General features: G+C 34.7%; 2 protein-coding genes across 10 annotated transcripts in view; one reads left to right on the plus strand and one right to left on the minus strand.

The window, feature by feature from the left end:
- Positions 1–1165: 1165 nt before the first annotated feature.
- LOC134254831 (carbohydrate sulfotransferase 15-like) lies at positions 1166–24956 on the minus strand. 2 transcript variants are annotated; one of them, XM_062737373.1, is made up of 9 exons: positions 24809–24956; positions 13324–13414; positions 9825–10056; positions 9277–9508; positions 8798–8914; positions 2170–2326; positions 1904–2060; positions 1669–1816; positions 1166–1556 (listed from the first exon to the last, which is right to left on the minus strand). In XM_062737373.1, exons 2-9 carry the CDS (start codon positions 13356–13358, stop codon positions 1372–1374), a joined length of 1263 nt encoding a protein of 420 aa, XP_062593357.1. In that variant the 5' UTR covers positions 13359–13414; positions 24809–24956; the 3' UTR covers positions 1166–1371. The 2 variants fall into 2 exon arrangements, with proteins under 2 accessions (XP_062593357.1, XP_062593355.1); XM_062737371.1 differs by lacking the exon at positions 24809–24956 and adding an exon at positions 19700–20257.
- Positions 20983–26543, plus strand: part of LOC134254828 (serine/arginine repetitive matrix protein 1-like) — a 30824-nt gene continuing 25263 nt past the window's right edge. For 3 of the 8 annotated variants that reach the window (XM_062737367.1, XM_062737360.1, XM_062737368.1), the window contains exons 1-3: positions 21252–21443; positions 23882–24030; positions 24950–26471. In XM_062737367.1, coding sequence (XP_062593351.1) covers positions 21345–21443; positions 23882–24030; positions 24950–26471 — 1770 coding nt within the window. In that variant the 5' untranslated portion in view covers positions 21252–21344. Of the gene's footprint in view, positions 21117–21250; positions 21444–23881; positions 24031–24949; positions 26472–26543 lie in introns of those variants that run through there. The other 5 variants (XM_062737361.1, XM_062737365.1, XM_062737364.1 and 2 more) reach the window with 4 other exon arrangements.

Genomic DNA, 26543 nt, shown 5'->3' on the forward strand with positions numbered 1-26543 from the left:
AAAAAACACCCCTGGTTCAATATTCAACGTTGAAAAATGACCCCCGGGTCAATTTTCAACTGGGGTCAAATTTCAACGTTACACCGACAATTGCTCTTTGAGCAATAAGCCCGGCTAAAATCATTACCCCGGGGGTTGGGCGGGGCCACAATAGGGAATCAAACTTCTCCATAGACATATACAGGAAAAAACTTTAAAAATCTTCTTCTCAAGAACCACTAGGCCAAAAAAGCTGAAACCTATGTAAAAGCATTCTTGGGTAGTGAAGATTCTAAATTCTTAAAATCATGACCCCCCCCCCCCCCGCCGTCTCAAGAACCACTTGGCCAGAAAAGCTGAAACTTATGTGGAAGCATCCTGGTATAGTGTACATTCTAAATTGTTAAAATTGTAACATGGGGGGGTTATGACGAGGCCACAATTGTTATTACAAGGGAGGAAATCTGGATAAGAACGGGATCCCCAAAGTTTCTCAGGTAAGCAATGTGGCCCATGGGCTTCTTGTTTGTTAATTAATACCCCAACCAAAAGTGGGGTAGGGAGGGAATTTCGATAGACACTTTCTATACTTTTAACAGGTCTGACAGGGGGAATTGCAGTGAAAAATATTGTTGACTTCTTTCATGTACAGCAACATTGCGACTCCCCTATGGGTGTATCTGCATGTCGGTGTTCCTGGGGTCACATTGCCGCATCCGATCACAGGTTCAACAACTAGAGAAATCATTTGGAGGGGATTATCAAAAGATATTTAATTATCAGCAATCCAGCGCCGTTTTGCGTGAAGACCTTTGCTAGGCGACCTTGCAAAATTCCTATGAACGTAAGACCCCCCCCCCCCCCCCCCCACTATGATCATGCCGATATATAGAACACTTAGAAAACATATCTACCATGTACTTCTGCTCCCTCAATAATGTCTGATGACTCTTTTCGCTTGTCAAGAATTGTGCTAAATAGGCCTAAACTGAAAATATTTTGCCCCACCCCCACCACACGCACTGAAATTAATTTCTACGGGCCTTGGCCTCGAATATTTGGCTCTGACGTCATAGAACACAATTTTATCCTTTTATTTCAGTAATTATTTACTGTTTATACATGTGGTACTACTACTAAAAATGTCAGCTAATTCGCTCGTCGTTATATTATAAATTTTAAAATGTTCTTGCTTATTCATACGTATTTGAATTTTTATTCTGTCTATATCTGTGATGTACACCAAACATTAACATCGGATAAAATCTTTGGAGAATTTCTTAGATATGCATATACACAAAAAAAAATTAACGGAATATTGTTTGCGTTATAAATGTTTAAAAGCATCTTCAAATGATCAACTCACTACCAATGTCAACAAATACCATGTCTTCAGTCTTGCCAAAGAAATTTTTCATCATTTGTTAGAGCGTGTAAGTGGCGCATGAAAGGAGCATAAAAACTGTCCAACAAACGCTTTGTTTCTAACATCATATTACCAGATTTTTTCTTTCTCTTTGTTTTGTACACTTTTTCTGCGTCAGATATTTCATTCAGTTTCTGTTCTGGTAGTTCGTCTAAAATATAAAAGATAATTTTTACATATAAGTCTGACAAAATGATGCTTATGTCTGAACATGATGATTTGACTAATACATGTGTATTTACGACTTTTTAAGATAAGCTTACCAACTCCAAGGAATGAGAAGACTGTTTTCAGAGTGCCTTTAATGTTCCTGGAATAATCCTCTGTTCTTAGAAACAAAAAGTTAATAGAGTCAAACACCTTTAACCATTCCTCGAGGAACACGGAATAGATCCCCACATGTAAACGGACCTTTAAATGAACAGATACATGGATATTTATACACTGTATGTGGCTAACTTATTCCAACACCAAGAATCAGTGGAGTTGTAAACATACCGGCATTTTAAGATGGAGTTCTCTGTTAAACAAGCATACTCGCAAAGTGTGTTTTTTACGGCAATTGTTAAACATGGTAATGGATTTCACAACTTTCCCATGAAAAGCTTGGGGGGTAGGTTCTCCAAGCTTCAGAAAAATGTAATCAGAAAATAACCTGAAAGTCGAGTAGTCTGTAACCAATATCTATCGATATAAAGTTTTTATTTAACCTAGACCAATAGTTAAATTAAAAGGAACTGTAATGCTTCAGCGGCTAATTTTACCTTTCGGATGGCTGTCTAAATATCAAAATAAACTTAAGATAGGGATTGAAGTATTTCATCAAATGAGGAGTTAGTATTTTAGGATCTTGAAGACCGACATTTTGTGGAATTTGTGGCCATCCGGAAAAATCCCAGAAATCCATGGGTGTGCCATCACCTGTACAAAAAGTTATTCCAATGAGCATGCGTCGTCGGTTGTAGCAAGATCTCACATTAAAGGTACTTGGACACAGATTTGAAGTTAATTTTTTCTGTATAATACTACGAATTATATATTTTAATACCATTTCACACAAAAATTAATTAAAAATCTTATTTCATTAAAAAGATATTAAAACTTTAAATTTTTTGGTGGGTTTGATTGACACATCCTTGCACTTTCACAAATTTTAACTTTATTCTTTATCCTTAGGAAAAATGGCAATCTTGTGTATTATTGGGAAATATTAAAACTTAAATCCAGAAAAATAATTTTATTCAGAGTAGAAATGTTAGAAAGCAAAACTCCTTCACAAGTATCGTCATTCCGTTGTGTACAGAGTTTAGCAAATCGAACACACTCGTGTTATGTACACAGTTTTTGTAGACAAGGCAAGAGCGTGTTATTGTTTGGTGTTTACGATTCACCGGGTGCGTTTAATTGCCAAAGTCTGCTCACCACAACTGAACGGACTGACAATACATTGTGTGTTTGTTTTGCTTTCGAACATGTCTTCTCTTAATTTTCTGGATTATAGTATTAATATTTTTCATTAATACACAACAAAATTGCCATTTTTCCTAAGGATTAAGAATAAAGTTAAAATGTGTGAAAAGGCAAGGACGTGTCAATCAAACCCGCCAAAAAAATAAAAATTTTAATAACTTATAAATGAAATAAGATTTTTAATTAATTTTTGTGTGAAATGCTATTAAAACATATAACTTCAAATCTGTGTCCAAGTACCTTTAAGGTACATCTATTCTATACGCCCATGGGCCACATCGTTCACCTGAGTAACTTTGGCCATTCTGTTACTTAACAGAATTTCCCCTTTGTAATGCCTATTTTGACCGTGGCCAATCCCAAAGGGTCATGATTCAAACAATTTAGATTCTACACTACCATAGGATGCTTCCACATAAGTTTCAGCTTTTCTGGCCCAGGGGTTAATTGAGAAGATTTTTAAAGTTTTTTCTTGTATACTTCTATGTAAAATTTGGATTCCCTATTGTGGCCCCGCCCTACCTCCGGGGGTCATGATTTTAACAATTAAGATTCTACACTACTAGGGCTGTGTATTAAGCAGAAATATTCGATACAATACTTTATAATGCGATATCCGATATATTGGATTCTTTAACAAGTCTATGAAAAAGTCCTAAAAAATTCTTAATGTATGCATTTTATAGAAATTAATTGTTTGAATTCCCATTTCGAAGTTCTTGTCTCACTGTCTTAACAAATTACACTTCAAAATCAAACTTTGAAGGACTGAAAAGAACATGTGAAAAGTTTTGCAATATTTATCTAATCTCTTTAAATATTACAGCAAAACTCGTTTAGTACGAACACGGATATTGTGAATTTACGGATATAGCGAAGTCATTTAGGATCCCCAGCTATGTAAATTTAATGAGTTTCTAATACGGTTATAACGAATTACAGATATAGCGAAGTAATTTCATAGGTCCCAGTGACTTCGCTATTACCGAGTTTTGCTGTATATCATTATTGATCAATTCTAATTCAAAACAGTGAAAAATATAACCTTTGGTGATTGAAATTTCAAACTTCTTATCAGAATTACAAGATATTCTGCCTGTCGGAGACGTACTGGAAGTTATTTTTTCGATATGATTCCTTCTTTAATATCGATACGTATTGTATATTCGATATACATGTATTGATACAGCCCTATACACTAACCCAGGATAATTCCATATAAGTTTCAGCTTTTCTGGCCCAGTGGTTCTTGAGAAGAAGTTTTAAAACGTTTTCTTCCTTTATACTTCAATGTAAACTTGGATTCCCTATTGTGGCCCCGTCATACCCCCCGGGGGTCATGATTTTAACAATTTAGAATCTACACTACCCCAGGATGCTTCCACATAAGCTTCAGCTTTTCTGGCCCAGTGGTTCTTGAGAAGAAGATTTTTTAATGACCCCGCCCTATTTTTGTATTTTCTTGATTATCTCCCATTGGAATGGTTACCCTAGGATGCTTTGTATCAAGTTTGATTAAAATTGGCCCAGTGGTTCTTGAGAAGAATTTGAAAATGTGAAAAGTTTTCAGATGGACGGACAGACGGACGATCAGTAAAGCTCATTTGAGTTTTCAGCTCAGGTGATCTATTGACATAAATGTCTATTATCTTTTTGTTCAATTTTGCCGAGCAAGCTATGCTATAATTTTTGTGTTTTACTTATAAAATACATTTCTTTATTATTCAGGTTAAAGCAACATTTTATATGAGTGAGCAGAGGGCTTAAGAACCTTAATCAATTCACTGAATTTATGCTGTTGGATATCTTACCTGTGATTAATTCATAATCATTATCAACATTTCCAATCTTTGAAGCGGCAGATTCAAAATAAGCAAGGTAGTCTTTAAAAGTTTCCTTCTTTGGCAGATTCCGAAGCAACCAATGACCTTTGCAAAACACCAGACGTAAAGCAGGAGTCTAATTTTAGTTAGCTTACAGGGATTCAAATGCATATACATACATATTGTACCACTTACAAAGGATTTTTTCTGGCAATTCAGATACCTTCTTTAAGGGACATAGACACAGATTTGAAATTAATATTTACTCAAATTTTCTGTACAATATCATAAGGATAAAGTTCGCTTAGTGAAATAGCAAGGATGTGTCAATCAAACTCGTCCCGAATCTCTTAGCTTCCATAATTTCCAGATAAAATAAGTTTTTTTAAAGATTATATTTCTGTGTGAAATGTTATAACAACCTATGAGTCATGATATTATACAGAAAAATCGAGAAAATATAAACTTCAAATATGCACCTTTTATGACATCAATTATATCACAATCACTGAAGTGTATATATATTATAAATAGAGAATAATACATACCCTTTTCCATATCACATCCTGTATCAGGACACCAAGACACCAATATCAGACAGAGCGCCGAAGGCCTGAGGGCTGATATTGGTTGAGGGCTGATATAGGATGTGATGTGGAAAAGGGTATGTATTATTATGTTTATTACATACTTAGTAATAAAATACAGCACACATTAAGTTGAGAAGAAAATAAAGTAAACTAGAGGTACTGTGAGCAATGAGCTCACTAAATGATACCCCCGCCTCCCATATAGTTATAATGGCAAAGTCCATGTTTTGCTGTGGCCGGGAAACCCAAAATATGTGTCGGAACAAAAAGTAAAATAGGTGGTGTACAATGGCAATATGTAATAAACATTTTATGAAAGTTTCATTAAATTTCACTCAGTGGTATAAGAGGAGTTGCGGATAAGAGATGGGTACCCCATAGCGTAACAGACAGACGGACGGACGGGCATACCAATTACAGTATACCCTCCCACTTTTTAAGCGGGGGGTATAATAACCATGCATGGACTTCTTACATGTACACGTTCTATTATCTCATACATTTTGGGTTTACCTCTACATGCACTTGTATTTTAAATGTGACCGATTGGTAATTCAAAATAATCTATTATTTGTCAATTAGATTATCCTTACATTAAAAAGGTTAAAATTAAGAGAATATGTAACCCCCCAAATATGTGTATGATCACAAATACTGTTTTTTTTTAAGGTTTAACTTTCTAGGGGTGTGATATTGATCCGTATCAGCCCCGCAAGTCCATATCAGCCTTGCAGGGCTGATACGGCTATTGTGACTTCAGGTATATCGCATATGAAAAAAATCCTGTATTTATTACTGAGTATGTAATACATGTATATGTATATGCGAGTAAATATACTATAAACACACACCAAAAACGCAAACATTAGAAGCTATTGCAATGCAGAATGAAACTTCTAGGTTTTGAACACAGGTACTTGTGGACAGGAACCCCCCCCCCCCCCCCACTATACACCCCTGGTCAAAATATTTCTTTTTCTTTTTTGTCATGAATTATGTTTCTAGTACTTATTTACAACGTATTCCATATGAAAAATCCAAAAAATAACATAGATTTAACGATTTACTAAAAAAGTCATACCCTGGTATTATAAAATAGAGAAGGTAAGTCACTTCGGGTTGTTAATTCGGACCCCTCTTGATTATCGGGCCTAAAATATCATATACCTACTACATGTCACCAAAATGTGTCATGATATCTTGTTTCGGTAGAGATTTTTGTCGTTAATCGTGCCATTTAATTGCCCAGACATTCCCCAGTTATCCGAGTATTCAGCGTCAAACGTGAAAAATTTGGAAATGTCAAAGCAGAAATTACGGAAGTGATCCAAAAACGACACCTAGCGGGTAACTTTCGAGTTCCGAGTGTCATAGAATGAAGGGAAAAGCCAGAGGACTACGAAAAAGTTCGGGAAAATTTTGATTAAAGTCGAAATCGATTCATTAGAATTTAAATTTTGCTGCAGATTTTCGAGATGAATTAGGATCGTCTTCATTATTCTTTTCAGAGGATTTATCACTGATACCATATAGCGTATTAAAAATCGCATATAGACATTAAGATACATGTAACCCCCACCCCCATCCCCACCCCAATCTACAATAATCCGATATCATGAAATTAATTACCTTATACAATGATTCTCACTTGCCAAAGAATTAAAAGCATTTATGAATCGTTTTCTTAAAAATAAATGAAAATCGGAACTTTTCATTATCACATTCTCTCGTTTATTGTCCTAACTACAGCCTCGGAGTTTGTTTCTGGTCTTGACTGTGTACGTATATCTTGCTGCTTTGTTAAAGAAGCTTAACTTCTTTTTATTTATCTAACATGGCCGTAGGAATAATATTAGCATATTATATAAAATGCTGTAGAGGTACTATATGCTCGTGCCCCTCAATAAAAACCAGTGACATTTTTTTGCTTGCTGGGGAATTTTTAGTTGATAGCATAGTGCCCTAACTAAAAATGTTTGGCTGTTCCCCATCCCCCAGTCTGAAATTGCTTCCTACGAGCCTGTCTAGGTATAATTTAGAGACTTTTTAAAACTTCTTTCGGTATGTCTTATCTAACAGCCATCGTTTAATATTGTCACTTGTAGTACATGTACTCAGGGATGTAGCAATAGGGGGGCCAGGTGGGCTGCCCCCCCCCCACTTTTTTCCCAACTATACCTTTAATATTGAACATGTCCCTTGGAAGGTTGGTTGCCCCCCCCCCCCCACTTCTTACCACAGTATAGTGATATGAAGAAAATGTGGTATTGTATGCAAAAAAATTGGAAGTAAAAGGGAGTTGACCTTGGAAAACTTTTACAGGCAAGTAAAAAATATTTTTCTCTGGTTGCCCCCCCCCCCCACTTTCAAAAAACGATGCTACGTGCCTGCATGTTCTAGATTTTGACTACTGAATATTGGTTGGGATGTATTTGTACAACCATTCATAAAAACTTGCATTTTTTCTCTCAAAACGCCTTTCTCTACATTTGTAGTTTAATCAAAATAATTCTAACCTGTAATGACGTGCACACACTCCTTCCCATAAATTAAATAATATAGCGAGTTCAGAACTCACAGCAAATGGAATAATGGTTTTTGTGCTGTTTTGAATAAGCACATTTCAGGTTGTATTTATCTATTTAAACTAACGCATTAACAGAAATCCACCTTTACGCAGACACAGTCACTATAAAATAAAAATTGAGTTTGCCTAAACATATCCACGTAGAAAAGGGGGGTTACATGTCATTTAATGTCTCTATGCGATTTTTAAAACACTATATTGTATCAGCAACAAATCCTCTAAAAAGAATATTGAAGACGATCCTAATTCATCTCGAAAATCTGCAGCAAAATTTAAATTCTAATGAATCGATTTCGACTTTTATCAAAATTTTCCCGAACTTTTTCGTAGTCCTCTGGCTTTTCCCTTCATTCTATGACACTCGGAACTCGAAAGTTACCCGCTAGGTGTCGTTTTTGGATCACTTCCGTAATTTCTGCTTTGACATTTCCAAATTTTTTACGTTTGACGCTGAATACTCGGATAACTGGGGAATGTCTGGGCAATTAAATGGCACGATTAACGACAAAAATCTCTACCGAAACAAGATATCATGACACATTTTGGTGACATGTAGTAGGTATATGATATTTTAGGCCCGATAATCAAGAGGGGTCCGAATTAACAACCCGAAGTGACTTACCTTCTCTATTTTATAATACCAGGGTATGACTTTTTTAGTAAATCGTTAAATCTATGTTATTTTTTGGATTTTTCATATGGAATACTTTGTAAATAAGTACTAGAAACATAATTCATGACAGAAAAAAAGAAAAAAAAATTATTTTGACCAGGGGTGTATAGTGGGGGGGGGGTCCTGTCCACAAGTACCTGTGGGTTTTGAAGTTAAGGTAGGTAACTTGAAATGTAGATAAGGATAATTATGGTGTTTGATCCTGACATTTGCCTTATATTGTTACTACTGTTTGAAGTGAAAGATGACCTGTTACTCTGTAGTAGTCATGTTGAGATTTTTCCAGCCTTTCAGACAGTCCATCAAAATAATGCAAGTAATCAAGAAACGTTTCCTTTTGGTGTGTGTCTTTTCTAAGAGTGTGTCCTTTCAATAACAGAAGACAAATATAATATACATGTAATTATTACTTCTTTATTTTGTCAATTTGTGTCCATCCCATAAAATCCCAGAAACCCATGAGTATAATCAATGAATGATTATGTTAATGCATTGTTATAATTAAGTAAGTTAGTAAGTAATTTATTTATTTATAGTGATATGTGTACAAAAATTTGTGTTTCAAATTAATAAAAATACTGAAAATATTCATAAAATTTTTCTAATCACTGCTAAGGGGTGAATCTGAAATGTTGAGGATAATAATTTTATTTTTGTAATGACTTTATAGACACCTTGTACAATTACCATAATATCTAATATTAAAAAAAATTAAACAAGGTTCCTACCATATCGTCGCCATGACCACCACATAGTTTCTTTGTTCAGTATCCCTTTGTTTGGAAGAATCTGTGGATGGTGGACTAGGCGGTAGTATAAATCTGTGGAACCACATTTGTCTACTCCCAGAACATGGAAATAAGGCAGACATCGTAGCTTCCTGGTTGTGCCATTACCGCTCTGGTAACAAGCGTCGTAGAAACAAGGATTCTTAAACTGTTGTTCGAAGTCGGGTGGCGTCTAAAATTGAAGTTAAGAGTGAAGCAGGCTATTAAAGGGAAAATGAAACTTATTTGAAATAATTCCCCACAAGAAATGCTAAAATGGCATTTTTATATTAACTCGATTTCTTTTGAAACTCAGGTTTGTTTAAGCAAACATTTAAATCACTGAACAGAGGAATTCTGAACATGTCTCTAACTTAATTTTTCTCTCTGGGCATTGAAATTCAGACATAAGAAGAAAAGAGACCAGACACTCATTTTTATCATTTATATTGGTGTATGTGTAGCAATATTTATATAAAAATAAATCATACATGATAACAAACACCTACTAAAGCAAACACGTCCTCTACTAAGCTGCTATTAATGAGCGCTTGAGATTCGAAGACAGAGGAGCACCATTCTGGTTTAGTTTCTCGTAGTTTGGGTACTCCTGCCCGAGAAAAGTGAAGAGAGTGCTTAAACTGAGTCATATGGTATCCAGTCATCAGGGCAGTCAGGACTGCTAGCAGGAGAAGACTTGACAAGTAATTTAACAGACGTCTGAATGAGTTAGAGTCCATGCTATAGGAAAAAAAAAAACTGTTATAAAGAATGCCAATGTAACGGAACCGTCTTTATATAAATAACCTTAACAAGGGTCTTCTTCTAATGGTCAAGATTTTGGTTAAATTCTGCTTCATTATGAATGCAAAAATAGGTCTGCTAATAAAGGAGTGCAATAAGTTCCCATGGGAATTCCGACAGATTGTTGGAAGACCTGATCTCCAAAATTTTTATAGATATTTTAAGGTAGAATCTTCTCTGGTTTCTGACTAGATGAAATATGCAATGTATATTTGATTCTCCAAATTATTGTAGAACATTGAATTTAGTCATAATTTTTACACAATCAAAGACTTGAAGGATTTTTCAAATGATAGTTATATCGATAATAAGGGATAAGTTTTAAAATATATCAAATAAATATGATTTTTTTAAACAAACTACAATTACATTCATAGGGGTCTTCATTAGGCCACAGGGAGTTGTTATATAAAATTTCATTGCAATAGCTCAAATGGTTCTAGAGATAATCCATGAACAGATATGATCCACAGAAAGTGTTTTTACTCTCTTAGTAAACGATCAAATCTTTTTGTTTTTGTTTCATTTTGTATATCTATGTGGCTTCTTTAACATATGTGAAAATTAGAAAATTTTAAATATAGGACGCATATAAAAATAACATACATCTTAAAAAATTAAGAAAAATAGAGAAAATTCGGATTAGCCAAAATCTATATTTGTTAAACTATTTGTGTCAATTTAGTAATATCATCTTAAAGATCCTATATGGTAACATCTTTTTGATCAAAAAGAAAAAAAATCTTTAGAAATAGAGGACCGTATTGCATAATTGTATGCAGTGTTTTTTCATTCTTAATGACCATGGAAAAGGTAATGACCTTGACATGACCTTGCCTCTAATATTAGTATTATTAAAATGTTGATGTATCACCCCTACTAATGTGTTCGGAACCTTTTATTTTTCGGTGTTCTGCACATTATAAAACCAGATGAGTTCAAAATAGCTCTGGCGGTGGCTCTTGCGAGAGTTAGCGAGACTGCAGGTGTCATAACAGTATTACACTTTGGTTCACGTCAAATCATGGCTGACGCAAAATAATCCCGGAATCTTCCCTTCCGATTCGGGCATTTTGATACGAGACTGGAGCTGAATTTTTTTTTATGAGATGAAAAACAACATGTAAACTTCCTGTATTGACCAGATTTATTAAAATTTAGGGCGTGCTGATTTTTCTGTATACTGTCAAGAGTGGGGAGTGATTGGGCCTGTACTAGATTTTCAAGCACCTGGCGTGCTCGACTTCGACCGAAACAAACTTGCATGCCTTGCTGGATGGCTATGTATTTTTTGGTACTAAAATCTTTATAAAGAATGGTTTTACAAGATCTGAAAAGGAAACTTCTCAGAAGTTTGTTTTGAATTAGTTACATCTACTCAAACTTGCGCATTTTTGGTAAGAATATATAGCAGAAATTAATACTGTTGTGACACCTGCAGCGAGATAGGGTGTATTATTCACGGAAATTTGGCTAGGAAGTGACTTGCAAGTGGAGACATGGTAAACAGAAAATTTATGTTGCTTTTCAGTTTTCACCACCCTATAATACTTGTAGAAATGTACTTCAATCGATCTCTCTTGAATTCATTCAAAATTAAAAAGGATTTTCTATGATACAATTTCTGCAGTCATGAATTAAAATTTCTTTTAGAACAAATATTCTTGCATGGGAACAGGGATTATATTTTTTTGGCGTCAGATTAGCAAATGAGGCACCAACATGACTTAACTGACAAATCAGCTGAATGAGAATTGCATTAGGTATGGGCTACTACGAATACTACAGGAATTTTACGCTTGAAAGAAAAGGAAAATATTATGGCGATCGAAAAGTCACAAAGACCATTTTTCAATCCATTTGTAAACGAAAAGCATTTTTTCAAATTGTATTATTTACATGCTCACAATGATAAACAATTCATTCGTTAAATAAACGGTGGAAGTCTATAGGTTTCTTAAAGTCATGCTGCAATTGAAAGCGATTTGCGTCTCTATTAATTCTTTTGTTGTACTATCGGTGAATACAATTGTCAGGCGAATTCCCTGGCCAAAACACGTGACCACGAGTATAGTTATGTAAAAACTGTTATGTCCATTTAAATGCATAAAAGATGCTGCTCGTTTTCCTTACCCTAGTTGAAGCATTGGTGTTCTGAACTTGACACAAAGTACATTTTAGTAAACATGTTTTTGTTTAATTAACAAAAGATTAAAAACGCCTGACATCTTTCATACTTTCTAATCTTTGTGTTTTATTCATAAGAACTTTTTTTTTTAATTTTGCACTCCATTGACATGATCATAGATTTACCTGAACCACGTGTTCGAGGTAAAATGTAAACAAGTATTTGGCGTAAACGTTGCTATTCAACGATTGGTCAGTTGCTCGTGGTGAGATCCTCTGTTCGTATTAATAACAAAAGTCATATAAGGCAAACAAAGGTTTGTCAGTGTAGATGATATTACACATTTTTACCAGCGTATCGGTCGCAAGTGCATGTGCTCTAATTTTCGCCATAAATCATGATAAGATATATTGTTATTTTACACACACCCCCCCCCCCTTTAGCCACCATTTTCTGTTGAAAATCTTGAGTCTTTCAGAAAGGTCCGGAAACACATTTTTCCAAGGAAACAGACGGTATTCAAACAGACTATACCAATTTCCTGTTTACTGCCAATTTTATTTATAAAACCGGTTCCATCCTATAACCTTTGAATGGGTCAACCTAAACCACGTGTCTTGAATTTAAATCACAATAACATTAGTAGGGGTGCACAAGTTCTGTTATTGTTGATGTTTACAATTCACCGGGTGCGTTCAATAGTCACAGTCTGCTTACCACAACTGCACGGACTGACAATATATTGTGTGTTTGTTTTGCTTTCGAACATGTCTACTCTGAATTTTCTGGATATTAATATTAATATTAATCTGGATATTAATATTAGTATTAATATTTTTCAATTATACACAACGAGATTTTTCCTAAGGATTGAATAAAATTAATTTGTGAAAGTGCAAGGATGTGTCAATCAAACCCGCCAAAAAATTTGAAATTTTAATATCTTTTAAATGAAATAAGATTTTTAATTAATTTTTATGTGAAATGCTATTAAAATATATAAGTCGTATTATAGAGAAAATAATAACTTCAAATCTGTGTCCAAGTACCTTTAAAGCTACAGAAATATACTTTACCTCCAAAACCAAGTGTTTGGCGTTCTCATGGTCATTTCACAAGTTGGACCGCTCTGATAACAAGCTGTTGTCTGCTTCTGATAACATACACCTTAGAAATAAAATTGAACAATACAACTGCAAACAGGTGGTTATAAGTCCACCATTCTAGGTTCCAATCACATTATCGTCTTATCTTATTATTCCAACTCTTCATATTTTTTGTCCGACGCAACTATGACAACTTTATGTAAAGATAAGGTGGTAAACTAAGGAATCATTCTGTTAAATTGGTATTTAGCATATTTGATAAAATAATGATAAAGAGAGGAATACATTGTGACATTAACCTTTGATTCTATTTTCAGATAAACAAGCAAATTCAAAGAATTGTGGTCCCCCGCTTTCGTTCTTTTGGTGGATGAGATGCATTATTTATGGCCTATTGTGTCAAATATGAATGTCGTATCATGTGTCATTCAATGGTATTAAGGTAAGTCACTCGTCAGCTTTTTAGAAAAGTTCACGCAGAAGCTTTTACTTCAAAACTACTTATTAAAATTCAATTTTTATAACATATTTGAATTCAACAATGTAAATTTTTTAACATTCAATGAAAAAACTGCTAAAAAATCTACAAAGAAGCAAGATCTATGAGGGACTATTTCTTTTGGTGGAAGGATATTTAGCAGAAAATTCTGCAAATCTGCACATTTATAAAATTTAATGTAATGGAAATTTAGCCTCACATACTTTTACTCGGAGAATATTTTCCGTTTTTAAATATTTAATATAGGTCTTAATCTATATTTTTAGACTAAGTTTTATACCTTCCCTCAACAAACTTTTCCAAAAAATAAAAATATATTAAAGAAGTCAAGGTCAAATTTACACCATTTTTTGCCTGAAAATCACATATTTTGACAAATATTTCAAAATTAGCATCACTGACCCCACCTTTTTCTTTCATTATTTTAAACTACTCGATACTTGTGACTGATCAGCACTCAAGTCGTAAAAAGTTTGATATAAGAAAATTTTTTATTGCCTATTAAATTTTTCATGACCCCAGATATGTTATTTTTTAGTGCAAAAAGGTCACTCAATAATTTACGCGCATTAATTTGCAAGATTTGTTTAATGATAAATATTATTCAAACTATTTTACGTAAAATAAGATTACATTTATTGCCATGCTTACATCTAATCAAATATAATAAGGGTTAAAGTAATTAACCAAAGAGATGAAATTTAAGTGCAAAAAGGTCAACTTAAGTGTACCGTAGAGCAGTAGGATGCACACTGACCCCCTATTTTCATTGCGATTTTGAGTTACACTTTATGAGTACTTATCCAAAATATACTTCTCAAAAAATCCTTGATATAAGAAATTTCAGGAGTGACTTACCTTAATTAAAGTTAACATTTTTGAAAATTAGGTTAGACATGAAGGTAAAGGTCAAGGAGTCCAAAACCATAGCATGCTCGGAAATCACAGGTAATGCGCACGTCACATACGAAAGCCCCATCTCTTCACAATCAAAAGTTATATGGAAAGATACTTATTTTTTAAAGTAGATTTAAACTTCAGGGTCAAAGTCGCAGGATCAAAAATCATATTATATTTTAAAAGGCTTGTCACAGGTAATAAACATGTGCAATATCAAATATGAATATGAAAGCCCTATTTTTTCCCTTTCAAAAGTTAATATGGCCAAATTTAAAGTATTACTATTTTTTTTTAAAACTAGTCAAATTTAAATGTTAAGGTCACAGAGTCAAAGATCAAAGTATATATGAAATAGATCTTGTCACAAGTAATGTACATGTGAAATATGCAAGCTCTCTCTCTCTCTCCATTCAAAAGTTATGGCCAATGTGGACTTTTCTAATTTCCGGTCCCTTAGAATTAAAAAACTTCCGATGGTAACTGTCACTGCATTTTTACAAGAGTGCCATAGATGTTCTGGTGCATTGGTGCAACAAAATCAAAATGAAATCTCCCATAAAACTCCACTTTTGTTCTGAATGATTTTTTAAACATTATTTTAGATATATGGATTAAGAAAAAACATAACAAGGACAAGATGTGCTTGTGAAACACTATGCGCCCGGCGGCAACAAAGCTCATAAAAGCTATTTCAGCATATAGGTCACAGTCAAGGTCACAAGGTCATTGACCTTGGTGTCATTTGAAAAAAACTTAATTAGTGGAGTGTGCATACCAAATATGAAGTCTCTACCTCTCATGATTCAAAAGTTATGGCGAAGATTAAAGTTGTTTAGACAAACAGACAAACAGATAGACAAATAGACAGGGCAAAAACAATATACGCCTCGGATCTATCGATCCGAGCGCATAAAAATTAGAGAGTATCTTGACAATCAATTTGAATTTCACTTGTTAGAATTTTTCATGCGTGAAAAAGTTTAGATTCAAATATATAACTTTTGACAAAATCAAAAGTTAGTCAACAATCATGAGATGCCCAAACTCATCTGCAACATTATAATTATGTTCCTTGGTTAAAGCTCCCCAAAAGTTTAAAGTGTTCATTTGGGAACAAATTCTTTATAAATTTCTTGTTAAAATAACATATTCTACAAATCTATACTTATAAATTAACAAACTTTGCAAATAAACTCTGAAACGGCTGCACAAGAGCTCTTACTTAAGCCTGTAGGAATGCACTAGGTATAAGGAGATGTACGGAAGCCCAATAGTGCAAACCAAAAATAAATAAAGAAAAACGAAATTATTAAATAAATAAAGAAAACAAAATTATTGAATAAAAAAATCGAAATTATTAAATGAAGAAAAACGAAATTATTAAATAAAGAAAAAAGAAATTAATATATAAAAGAGAAACGAAATTAATATATAAAGAGAAACAAAATTATTAGATAAAGAAAAACGAAATTATTGAATGAATCATTTCCTTTTTCTGTATATAATAATTTCGTTTTTCTTTATAATAATTTCGTTTTTCTTTATTTAATAATTTCGTTTTTCTTTATATATTAATTTCGTTTCTCTTTATATATTAAGTTCGTTTCTCTTTATATATTAATCTTTCTCTTTATTATTTAATAATTTCGTTTTTCTTTATTTAATAATTTCGTTTTTCTTTATTTATTTTTGGTTTGCACTATTGGGCTTCCGTAGTGATATCCGTAAACTATATTCAGATTTCACTCGCATAGAAATTATCGTAAATTTATTTAAAAGTCTTCTTTCATTTTCGAATAACAGCCTGAATAGAGCACTGAAGAGAGAAAAGTGGTGGCGGATTTTAGTAACTGGCATTTAAAAAAAATGACAACAAGCGAGCGCTTATTTATTTCATAAAACGTCATTTATAAATTGTTCAATCAAAACTTGATTTAAGTGATATAAAAGAAATAGGCTTTGGTCATTGATTAAAAAACAAATTGTGCAAATCCTTTCTGTTTATGTTCGATCTACTATTTGTTGAAAGTTATAGAAAGTCAGGTGGCGTCGAACCCGATGTCTAAAAGAAAATCGAGGCGATTGTTTATCACGAATGGACATGGAAGTAAATATAAAGAAATTGGTAACACTATGAGTTTATGAATATATCTTAGTAAGTTGTGCTAATGTTTTATAAATAAATGTCGATTAATGTCCATGGTTATATGTTTAGACATATAAAATGATACAATTTGATTTTTGAATAATTTACTTAAATGCTTTAAAAATGTGTTTTTTGATGAATACATTTCAGTTGAGTTGAGGGGTAGTGGTTGACAGAAATTTGTTTCACAGCTTTTGACTTCTAATGCTTTATACCTATTACTTTTCATACGAACTTAACACAGGTCCGCGTTCTCGGGGGGGGGGGGGGGGGGGGGGTGGGCTCCTTTTTCTAGGGGGGTTTAAGGTAACTTTTTACTTGGTTTTTTGTATCACTTTAATATCTCTGCAAATTCCAGGGGGGGGGATCCCCCCGCCTCTAGATCCGCGCATGGATGAAAACTAATTTTTTTCCGCAATAATTTATATGTAGTGCATGATGTATAACATAGTACAACAGAATAAACTTGCTTTATAATATGTAAGAAGAGGCCTTCAATGAAATTGATATTTGTAGAAGTAAAAAAAAAATATATCCCCAAATATTAAAAAAATGTATTTCTTATAATTATCTATTTCTGATCCTAAACTAATTGCTGGACTTTGAAGTATTTCGTCATGCTTTATTCCTGTGTAATAAACTGTCAATAGAATTTGAAAGATAGAGATAGACTGAAAAAGTTCTGTTATAACCCCCCGCGCTTGCGCGGGATTTCAGCTAGTTCTTAATTAATCTCTTGTTATAATATCATACATTCTGCATTTTTTCTTTTCTTTTCACCCTCGAGCGAATGCTCAAGCATTTTCTAACATTGCGGTATCCTGTTTAAAAATAAAACATTTCATTTCTGTCATTTGATTACACTGTCCCTGATTAAATATTAAGGCGCAGTGAAAATGCAGTAATTCAAAATTGAAGACTTTAAAAAGGGGGTAGGGTGATGGTGGTGGTGGTTAGTTTCGTGGATGTAGCGGAGTAAAGATCGACGATGCATATATTTTGTCAGGCAATATTATACTAATGCTTACAAGTGTATTAGATAAACCGTGGGTGTGACATTAAAAAAATAAACAAACAAGCTTACTACATTTATCTGTTTTTCATCGCTCACTGACCTGGACACTTTGCATGCATTAGGTGCTGAAGGCTACATCACTCATTAGAACAAGCACTGTTCTTTTAAGGTTAAGGAATTCTCGATGATTTTAATTTTTTTTCTAGATATTTTACAAAAGTGTCGAACTAGGCTTGTTTCCTAAAATTGGTAAGTAAAATCTATAGTTATAGTGAACAGCTGCACTAATACGGCCATAAAAACAATATTTTTTTTTCATTACTAAGTCATCTGTATTTTCATTGTTCGCCCCCCTTGTACACTGAGTATAGGGCGTTTCCTGCGCAAAAGTCAATTTTTTGGACAGCACTTGTCATGTAAGGACCACGTTCTCCAAGACAGACCGACTATACAAAATTAAATAATCAATATTTAGTATATGTTGTTTTAGAACAAGTTTGAGGATTATATTTATAAGAAAAAGTTTTAGAATTAGATTTAATGTCAAAACAAATGCATTGCATGTCTGTAAACCACTTCATACTTTGAACGTTACTAAGCACACCACAATCGCTCAGAGACGGCTATATCTATGATATGAAAAACTCTTTAAAACATGGATAAGATGGTTTCTTGTTTCTTTGTTGTTTAACGTCCTCGCGAGAATTTTTCAGTCATATGGCCACGCCACCAACTGCCGGTGGAGATCTAGAGCTGCAAATTCTGACTTAAGCTCGCAATTACGGCCATTTAGCAGGGTCCATCTTTTTCGCGCCAGCACCTTCTGCAGAACGGGACCTCCATTTATATATGATGTCTTCCAAAGGACCAGTCTCCGCGTCCCACAGTGCGAACCTGCGTCGTAGGATAAACTCCTTACTCTGCGACTCTTGATGTAGACGCTCATCCTCTTACCACTGCAACATAGGCGACCGGTAGAGAATAATAAATAGAATTTAAAACATTGAACTAAATACCGGTCAACTTTTATTCAGCAAATTCGAAAATTTACATGGACTGGCTTGTTACAACATATTTTCCACCTGTCACCCCGGCCGCTTAAATGCGAAAGATAGGGGACGTGTAACGTAACCTTATTCGTCTATCCATCACTCAGTCACCAAAATTAACGTATCCAAGTTTAACATAGAAATACATATGAAAATGTTTAAAAATCTTCTCAAGAACCACTGGGTCAGGAGAGCTGAAATTTATGTGGAAGCATCCTTGGTTAGTGTAGATTTTAAATCGATAAACCATGACCCCCAGGGGTAGGGCGGAGCAACAATAGGGAATCCAAGTTTTACATAGAATTATATAGGAAATTAAAAAAAAAATCTTCACAAGTATCATATAGAGTCAGTAAAGCAGAAACTTTAGTGGAAGCATCCTCGGGCGGTATAGATTTAAAATTGTTAAAATCATGACCCCCGGGGGTAGGGCGGGGCAACAATAACGAATCCAAGTTTTAAATAGATTGAAATATGTAGGAAAAATCTTTAAAAATCTTCTTTTCAAGAACCATTTGGCCAGGAAAGCTGAAACTTATGTGGAAGCATCCTTGGGTAGTGTAAATTTCAAACTGATAAAATCATGACCCCCGGGGGTAGGGCGGGGCCACAGTAGGGAATACAAGTTTGTCATAGAAATAGATATGAAAAATCTTTAAAAATCTTTTTGTACAGGTATGAATTCCTTAAATTGGGTCGTTTGTCTCCCAAACCCTATATAGAAGAAATACATATACCTATTCTCTCCCAGTGGAACATAAGGTCAACACAAGTCTTCGCCATTCAATTCTCTTCTTGGCCATGGTCCCTGCCTCTCCCCAAGGTTAGGTTAAGGTCTCCTAGTTCGCCCTCGACTGTCCTGCGTCAGATGCTCTTTGGTCTTCCCCTTGGTCTTTTTCCGGGTAGTGTCCATTTTAGGGCGACATTGGGAATTTTCGATCCTTACATCCTAACAGCATGTCCTAACCAATTAAATTTCCATTGTTTTAACTCGTCTTTAATACACTTTGAGTTTGTCATTTTCTGTAGGCCTGCATTGGATATAGTATTTGACCACATTTTATGTAGACAGCTATGGTGAAAAATGGACAGTGGTCTCATGTCAGCCTTCTAACCCTCAAACATTCACTTCCATACAATAGAATTGATTTCATATGCTGTTATATAATTTCACTTTTGTTTTCTTTTTAAATTGTTTTGATTACCAGAATGTTTTTTAATTTGAAGAAGGCTGTTTTTGCTTTTGCTAGTCCGTTCTGAATTTGTGAAAACGCTTCCTACCCATTAAAAATATTTCCTATACTAGATGTATTCACATATTTTAAATTTGTGAAAACGCTTCCTACCCATTAAAAATATTTCCTATACTAGATGTATTCACATATTTTAAATAATCTCTTAAAGAGAATTGTAGATGTAATTGTATGTTTTTAATTAAAAGAAAAAAAAATGAAAAGAGCATTGTTAACCACATTTCTTTAAAAGGATATACACGTTTATTTCAACCTTAATAAGGCTTTGTCGCCATATTCTTATCAGGATAAAAAGGAAAAGATCAGTGAGCCATGAATTGAAACATAGATATTTTAAAATTCTATTACTATAAACAGTGCTTCTCTAAACTTAATTACATGAAATTAATAGCAGAATTTTGGGAAAAAAAATACACCGAAGTTTCATACACGTATGCTATCATGAAGAATATTATATTAATCCTTTCACACTAAAGGTATATTTAATATTATCAAGCTAAAAATTTCATAGTACTAGTTTCTCTATATCATGTGCGGTAAAAATTACATGATCAAAACTTCAACGTCAAAAGTGCACTGGCATTTCTGTAAATCAAGATTCTTAAATAAATTCTCAATCCCATGAATGATTTAACGCATTGTTATTCCATTAACGTTTTTTATCATCTTCAGAACAAAGAGTATTCCTACACTGTTTTCACAGCTAATTTTGACACGAGATATGTAGGTAAACATGGCATTTTTCTTCGTTATACACTTAGATAGTACTTAGATTTGTTCCTCTTTGAAAGCGAGGAAAATGTGAGATCGACACGTGGTAACACGAAAAAACAGTTAACCATCGGACAGTGTAGCGTACGAACATTTATGAAAAATGCAAAAAGGAAAGAGAGCAGATATAGTATGTTTCTTATCAAGCACTTTATTTCTTTTTCTCCCTCTTCATAAAACTTTGCAAGATACTTATCATCGCCTTTCTGATTGATGGGTTCGTTGCCATAGCAATATACTTATCTATTTTTGCCGAACGTCGAATCATCTTTTGAGTTCTTTCACTGATAAATTTTTCCCTTGAGCTGCTTCAAACACACAGTCATATGCTGCCCGGTTTTCGGGCTGGAAAGCTACCATGGAAATTATTTGGCTTCAACGTCCACACGACGGCATCCCCTGGGGATTTCGCCTGCAAGGGGGGCGGGAATTTGGGCAGCCGCTTGCCGTACAGAGGGTATGTTCTTTTTCAGTAGAGATATTTTGATCGCAACGCCACTTTTAATTCGTCATTTATACGCAAAAATTACAAATTTCATCTTCATTTTAAGGAAATATTTGAAAATTATTTCTTTATGTTCATGTTAAATAATTATTAATCCTGTTCATTATATATATCAAATTTTCATTACTTCAAATTTTTAACATGTATTCTGTGTGGTGGTGTGTATATATAAAACCGTATGATTCACAAAACAAGATTATAAATCTGAAATACCAGCCTGTGTATATGATTCACAGCGAAAACATTTCTGCAGCGTCTCAGATTAACCAGAGATCGTGTGGAGCTGGATTCTGACATGTTCTAAAGCCTTCTTCATGTGGCGTTTGTATTTTTTCCTTATCTCCTTTGCTGTAATGATGTAATTCTTTTAATGCATCGCGTATAAGTCTGGAACACATGCATTTCTTGGCTCTTTGAGATAACATTGTGTGTATAAGGCGTGTCATCTTAAAAATCGTCTTAAATCCCCTTTATATTACATGTTCATTAAACTTGCACATGGCCAAAATGTATTGTATACGATGTCTTTATCAAATAAAGTTTAGGAATTGTATGTTGTGCTTTACCTTTCTTCTAACCTACATGTGTAAATGTCATCATTATTTGCAATATGCCATATTTAATTTAATGTTTTTCATCGACAGCAAAGAAAATAAACTCTCAAAGATTTCTTTCCTTCAAAGCATGATCATAAAGATTTGAAATACCATAATGTCGGCTGATACTACTCTTTCCTTAAGTTCTGATTACTTTGCATGGTTACTATTATTATTCAAAATACAAAGCGAAAACCCCCTTTTGGATGCTATCATTCTTTCAATCCCTATAATGTAGCGTACATGTACTTGTCATGCAAACACTTTCAAGGAAATAGAAAACATAAAGGTTATAAGGACTTTGGCCGGGGGGATATGGGGGATATGAGAGCTGAACAACCTTTTCATCGTTCAAAAAACTTAAGAAGATGTTGCGTTTCTACCCCTGCATAACATTGGTTTTGGTCGCTGTGGTGAGAGCGTTTGCCCTAGAGCGTAGAGTAAAGAATTGATCCTTACGTCGTGGGTTCAAATCCCACTGCGGGACGTGGCGGCCGGGGTATCGCATAATAAACGTTCCGGGTAACTTGGCGTTCCGGTCCTTCGGATGAGACAGTATAAACCAAGGTCCTGTGTCGCAGTAGGTGCTGACACCAAAGTGATCCCACACAGCTCAATGGTCCTGAGTGCTGAGTTTAGGTCAAAATTGGCAGCCGATCACCTCCAAGAGATTAAAAAAATATCCCATTTAATTATAATCGTGTCTCTATATTCAATTAAACGCTGAAATGAAAGTGAAGAAATATCAATTATTAGAGAAAAATAGGACCATAAAGCTGATTTCAAGTTTTAAGAGTAAGTGATCATTCTTTAGAAAAAAAAAAAATGTAGACTTAAATTTTCCAAGAGATCGAAGACTGTGAAAAAATTGTGATAATTAAATTGGATAATGACAACCACTTCTTTCTTGACCCGACGACAAAACCTCTAACCCAAAAATCAACTACATCGTATTTTCAAAATGAATATTAATATAAAATTTTATATATTTCTTGTGGACTTTTACTGTTTCATTTGCTTAATAACATATTAACTTTCTCTGTTTTATGTATAGAACACGTCACGTACGCAAGGAGGTAAATAAACCACAATCTCGGTATATTATCTTGCTTCTAGGACAACATGCGCTTAATAGAAAGAAAAGGAAAATAATGCAAGTATGTAACTGACCCCTCAAAACCAAACGTACTGTATCCGACCTCTCCAAAACAAACAAAGTGGAGCTGTAAGTCAAACGTACTGGTAACACCTGCATATCTGCTGAATAATCCAAACTATGAGCATATGAGCTCACATGTAATTTTAATTGCTCTAAATATAACTATTATTTTAACATTCCAGCTTTGATTTCCATCAAGTTTAGTTGTATTAGACTCAAATGGAAATTAGCATGAGGTATGAAGCGGACCAATTTTTCAGAAATGATATTTCATGTTTGACCATAATAAGATTTTTTACATAGAGAATAGCACAAACAATAATTTTAATACTTCTGTTTTAAATTAAGTTTGTTTGAAATGGCAGTTCAAAGGAATCCGTCACTAAACTCTGGTAAAACATGCTTAGTCCGCTTAGGGAAAAAAATAAAGCATGCGCAGAGATGGGGGGGGGGTTGTTCGGATCCCCCTGACTGAATTTGTAGACTGAAAGTGGGGGACAATTATACCAGGGTGATATTTTTTCTTATTTTGAAAATTATCTCTTATCCGAGGATCGGTCCCCCTTATAAAACCCACCAAACAGTTTTCTCTGTACAATTGGTTTGTGTTTATTTCCTTCCTGCTCTCTCTACAGGTGGTTCCCGGAAGTGTAGCAGACGGCTCCCTGTCGTCTGGAGACCTGATCCTTAAAATCGGAAACCATAATGTGACTAATGCCTACCACTCCGAGGGTCAGGATCATATCAAAAACGCCGGAAATACTCTGCAAGTGACAATCAAAAAGTAAGTTCAGCGGTTTTCCGAAGAATTTGTGGTATAATTCTCGAAAATATAAAAACGATAACTTTTTTTGCAACCTATTACAATAACAACAAATCCAAAGCAACGTTCCAGAATGAACATGGTGTAACAAAATCTTTCTCAAGACATACAAACTTGTGATTTTTAAAAAAAGAATGAGAAAAACAAACTGTCTAATTTAATCGCCAGACTTACTTTCATGCATGCAACTAAGGAAGCCTATAACCACAACATCAGGATGAAATACTGTTTTATTTCATATGACTTGGCATCTTGTGCAGTTTGGATATTTATACACAATACCTCTTGTTACAATTAAGAATAATGTGTATACATGTTTAATGGCACATGTCTGTGTAAACAATTCGTTTTCCTAGAATATATCTTTTCCTATTTCATATATATATTATTGCTATAATTCAGACTTTTGTCTATATCAAAGATCCAAGCATACAGTATTAAACATTTTAGTTTTATTGATAGATATTTATCAGGCTATAGTAACTGTTGTACAGCAAGTTGAATTCTATTGATCTGAATCTATATATTAAAGCTTATTAAGCAATGATTAAGCTGTTTTATATATATTTATACTTGTTTATAAGTTAGTTATATGTTTTGTATATGTTTGACTTAACATTTTTTTTTCATGTAGAAGGACATTCATTCATAAACCTCAGATCAGACAATATGCTTATTGAAAACACATGTTCCTTCCAACTGTTAATACAATATGTTACATATGTAAGATAACACTTACAGAATAACTAATTGGCACTCATTCCCTCTGGCCGAGCACTTCTGCCCACTTGCGCCATGGATCTCTCGATGAACAGTCGACCCCGGCCTTTTTACCGTAGCTCATCAGTAAGTAAAACACTTCTTTTTTTATTACTTTTAGGGTTCCACGAGTCGCTGCTAGTTGTCCAGTGAGCCCAACATCCTCTCACAGTTTTAGCTTTCCGAACCCGATCAATCCGTATGCCTATCGCGCATTCTCACCAGAAAATGACAGATTTTCTCTACAACGTCCACTAAGAAGTCAATATTCAGTAGATGATGATGATCTACGCCAGTTTCAATCTTTACCACGGCATAGAGTAACAGCTGGCGGAATGCACCAAAGTGGTATGGATAATTATGATCCGTACTCATCTAGAAAACATGACAGCAACGGTTCATTTGATCGTGGGTGCTACACAATGCCAAAACCTTCGCCATACCGACCAAGTAATGCTCAGGCACAAAACTCACATTTTCGAAGCGGCAGTAGTGACAGTAGTGGATACCAAACATCTTATAGCCCGACTACAGTAGAATCATCTATTGGCTATCAACGTTCTTCGTCGTCTGCTTGTTCTCCGCCAAAGGGTTTCCACGGTCCAGGGCCTGGAATATCACCTCCATCATATGAAAGAAGTCTGTCCGATAGAAATCGGCCGTTTTCTCCCTTGTACAATCGCCAAGACTCTTTTGGACAGAATCAAGACCATTTCAGTAGAAGAATCGGTGAAGAATTACACAATTTACCTGGAGAATTCTCCGAGAATGTAAACAGCACTAGTAGGAATCCACATCAGCTTGTTAAACAAAGTTCAAGGGAACAGCCTATCTACAGAGGATATCAATCTGACTTTTCAAACGGACGGACAAATGTAATATCACCATCTAGTGAATATAATAGATCACCCAATGAAATCCGGCGACAGTTGTCATTTGAATCTAATATTCAAAATCCAACGTTTGTCCAGTCGTCAGTACATGTAGGAGGAAATCCACAACCACGAGGGTTTCAGAGAAGTTATGCTTATGATAGTGATAGAGCAGAAGAAAAACCTGTAGTACACTATCAAAGACAGACATCATCAGGAACGTTACCTAAGTACGAGTCAACAATCTCATCACCTCCACCTGGCCACCATCCAAAACAAAATGGCGAAAAACCAGAACCGCCGGTTAGATCGCACAGCTTTGAGCCCCGTTTGAGGAAACCAAGTCACAGCAGTTCTACAGGAATTAGTTCTATAGAGGATATTTTGTCTCCTTTCGAAAAATTTCAAACTTCCAATTACTTCAACGAATTTTATAAGGACCAGCCAAAGTCACCCCCGACCAGCTACAAGGCGAATTGTTTGGATACTTCAAATTTTAGTTCTCTACCAACGGATGGTTCTCCAAGCTTATACAGCCGGGAAGGAAACGTTACAGCTTGTAAGGAAAAGAGTGTTCCAAACACCACGACAAACCAATTCGAGGAATCAGTGTCATCTAGCAAGGAAACAGGGGATAAGGAAATGACTTCTTTTAATCGATTTGCACCCCAACCCCAAATGGCACCCCCACCCCCACCACCACCACCACCACCTCCCCCTCCCCCTGGACCCCCAGGGCCTGGACGCCAGATAACAAGAAAACCTGTTCAGGTATGCACTATGCATGTCAGATTACTTTTCATTAACAAATCAATATACTTGAAAGAGCATTTTCCAAAAATC

This window comes from Saccostrea cucullata, unplaced genomic scaffold (genome assembly GCF_032062105.1).
Source record: "Saccostrea cucullata isolate Sc308-1 unplaced genomic scaffold, CSIRO_AGI_Scuc_v1 ctg75, whole genome shotgun sequence".
Taxonomy (NCBI): Eukaryota; Metazoa; Mollusca; class Bivalvia; order Ostreida; family Ostreidae; genus Saccostrea; species Saccostrea cuccullata.

Excerpts from the sequence above, each read along its gene's own strand:
- LOC134254831 (XM_062737371.1), bottom strand. The coding sequence starts at position 19,745 with ATGGCGAAGACTTGTGTTGACCTTATGTTCCACTGGGAGAGAATAG. Across the intron at positions 13,415-19,699 it reads GTTCCACTGGGAGAGAATAG|GTGTATGTTATCAGAAGCAG; the intron begins GTATATGTATTT and ends TTTATTTCTAAG. Across the intron at positions 2,327-8,797 it reads TGACTACTACAGAGTAACAG|GTGATGGCACACCCATGGAT; the intron begins GTCATCTTTCAC and ends CTTTTTGTACAG.